The sequence below is a fragment of the Propithecus coquereli genome, unplaced genomic scaffold, assembly GCF_000956105.1.
Source record: "Propithecus coquereli isolate 6110/MARCELLA unplaced genomic scaffold, Pcoq_1.0 Scaffold13, whole genome shotgun sequence".
Classification (NCBI taxonomy): domain Eukaryota; kingdom Metazoa; phylum Chordata; class Mammalia; order Primates; family Indriidae; genus Propithecus; species Propithecus coquereli.
The window spans coordinates 15,343,994-15,347,130 of NW_012137191.1; the positions used below are offsets into that span (position 1 = coordinate 15,343,994).

A 3,137-nucleotide genomic window follows, 5' to 3' on the forward strand; every position below is an offset into this window, starting at 1 on the left:
CTAGAAGACTGGATGGAGAGAAAGCACCATTTATTTAGTGCCCTCTGTATCCCAGGCACCATGCTGAGTGATCTGCATGTGCTATTTCACTTTACTCCACACAGTAATTCTATGACAGATTAGTAAACTGAGGCATGAGAGTCTCAAACATTTGCCCAGAAGAATAAGAATTTGAACCCAGGGCTTCAATAGCTAGAGTTCTGCTTAACCACACCTCCATTCAGCATGGCAAGGCCTTGTTGAGAATCAGGTGTTTCCCACAGTTTTTCTAAAAGTAATTGTTTAACCCCTCAAAACACCAAAAGTTGACATAGGTCCATCGTTTAAGGCAGAAATATGACTCAATGATATTACACATATCCTGCCTTCTCAAATCGTGCTTAATGTTAATATAAGAATGTTAACTAATATTATTGATCGTTTATTAACGTGCCAAACAGTCTTCTAAGCTTTTTATATGTATTATGTCATTTATTACCAGAAAAACATTTGCTATTTCAAGGTCATTGTGATGAAGATGAGCCGTTGTATTTCAAAGACCTGAATTCTAACTCCAGCGCTGATATCCAGTTTTCCTAGGGCAAGAAAAATGGCTAGAATGGTACATCCCTTGCTTATCACAAAGGGTTGCAGGAGCACCGGGGTGATCGTGCATGTAGTAAAAGTCCTTTGTACATGGTAGAGTGCCAGACAAGCTTGGAGATACTGTTTTATTTTCCCGGGAAGAGGCCACAGAAGTGAGCCCCCATTATAAGGAAGGAAACTGACATTCCCATTAGCATGTCCCTCTTCTCCAAGTGAGATTCCTGGGTCCCCTATCAGTTAACAATGCAACTTCCTAGACCCTCCAGACTCCTGTGACCAAATAAAAAGTGTTACCCTGCCAATTCTGCTCAATTTTGCTCCCCAAAGGTATGGAAAGAGTGGCTCTTGCCAATCTCACATGATATTAAGTTGACATTCAGTAATACAATAAAAGGCAAAATGTAAAAAGCCACAGTATAAGATGGAAAGTAGAGAATATTTCATTCCTAGTGTCTACAGATTAAACGAAAAAGACGTATCTTCATTATTAGAAGAGATCAGTACCCCAGCCATGGGGCTACGATTTGCTAACACATTAGAAAAATATTTTTCTGTCCCATTTCAGGTGACACAGAAGGAGATGCAGGGGAGAGGAATGTTAAGTGTTGGGGTCCAGGCTGCCGTAGCAGCCGCAAATTGACGACTCTGGTCAATTCTACCCTGCGCAAATTTACCCAGTGATAAATCCACAAAGCCCTGTTAACACATTTCAGTTAAAGCCTTAAGAACAGGGGTCATTTCATGGTATTAATAGCAGTTCTGGGGATTCTGACAGCAGTGACATTTTAGAGAAAGAAATGCCAGGGCACACAGCAAAGAGATCAACATTTGATACCGGGCGTTGTTGGCAACATGTAAGTGCTAACAATTCCATTTTTGTTTTCCTTCAGCCATACGCATTTTTTGGGATTGGTTAGTGTCTCTTTATCATTGGATCTACCTGGTTTTTGCCTGTTAATAACTTTCTCATCGTTGTGAGGTCCACGCCAGGGCTATTTAAATACTTGAAACGAGGAACAATTAAACCCTCCGCTGAAACATTAGTCTCGTGGAAGATATAGGGTTACTTCCTCAGTAACATAGTCGGCCACACAGTCAGATGAAGAGTGTCTCTGTAGAGGCTTCCGGATGTGGTTGTAGTAAACATGGGCTGTGGAGGCAGCTGAGGGAGGACGAGGAGATGGACTCGAAATCTTGAAATGGTGGATTTGGAAGAGCGGACCTTGGGAAAGTGCATTGCCGGTGTTTGGAAGACGTCAACCACCCCCGCTGCTGTTCGGAGACCTTGAGGATGACCTGCACACACTAGCATGCCCGGATGGTTCAAAAAGGCGTGGTATGGGCTGGCGTCTGTGCTTAGCTTCTCCTCCTTCATCCTGATCATCATTGCCCTGGCGGTGCCCCACTGGCTGAGTGGGAAAATCCTTTGTCAGACGGGAGTAGATCTGGTCAATGCCACGGACCTGGAGCTGGTCAAATTCATTGGGGACATTTACTACGGGCTCTTCCGAGGGTGTAAGGTTCGGCAGTGCGGGCTCGGGGGCCGCCAGTCCCAATTCACAAGTGAGTATGTTGGGGGCATAAAGGGTGGTTTAGATCTTTTTTTTTTTTTTTTAATTTGTGAAGGGTGCTTATGTCCAAATGTGGAATTTGCTGCCTCAAACTCAGGCATGTCAAAGCCAAGGGTTCTTGTTCGGCACCAAAAAGGGACCAGTCTTCCTTTCTTTCTCCCTTTTCCTGTAGAGGTGTATAGAAACATTAGAAATAGGGATCTGTATATTTTTGTAGTTTACCTCTATTAATAATGACTATTAAAATACTGAGTACTTACATGTGTCAGGCATTCCACTAAGTGCTTCCTACCGCTTGTCTCTTTTAAGCCTTACAACATTCCCTATAAAGAAGGAACGATTAATGTTCCCGTTTTGCAGAGGAGTACACTGAGGCTCAGAGAGGTTACATAACTTGCCCAAGGTCACCCAGCCAGGGAAGAGCAGAGCCAGACCCCAGACCCCAGGCCTCATGACTTGGATATTTTCAACAACAACAAAAGGCAGATGGAGACTGCCTGCAGAAATAACAACCTTCACGATGCATGATAACTGCTTCCAGGTCTATTTATATAAAAGCCTTGTAGTTTGAGATAAAGCAAAGAGGCACTGGAATCAGACTGCTCAGTTTGAAGCCCAGCTGTGATGTTCCCAGGTGAGGAGATCTCAGGCACGGCACTTGACCGTCCTCCGTGAACATGATCAGGCACGGACTTTGGCCCACATTCGGTGTCGCTGTGGAGCTACTCAGGATGTAAACAGAGCGGTCTGCGCAAACACCAGTGAGGCAGGAATCCAAGCCAGGCTTAGGAAGGGTCTCCCAGGAAGAAAAAACAAAACAAAAAAGACAATATTCTGCAAACCTTTAGAATCAAACAGTTAGATCACTGGTGAGAACAGTGTCCTACAAAGCTATAATTAAACACCATGCCAGTGAAAGGGGATAAGGAATTTTATTCATTACCTGATTTCTGTATTTCAGAATTGTAGTAGTTTTTAGAA

The 3,137-nt window shown here is 43.6% G+C and overlaps 1 protein-coding gene across 1 annotated transcript in view; it reads left to right on the top strand.

Annotated features, from left to right (window-relative positions):
- The first annotated feature begins 1,794 nt into the window (after positions 1 to 1,794).
- Positions 1,795 to 3,137, top strand: part of CLRN2 (clarin 2) — a 15,185-nt gene continuing 13,842 nt past the window's right edge. Inside the window, exon 1 of the mRNA XM_012638482.1 lies at positions 1,795 to 2,148. Coding sequence (XP_012493936.1) covers positions 1,896 to 2,148 — 253 coding nt within the window. The 5' untranslated portion in view covers positions 1,795 to 1,895. The remainder of the gene's footprint in view (positions 2,149 to 3,137) is intronic.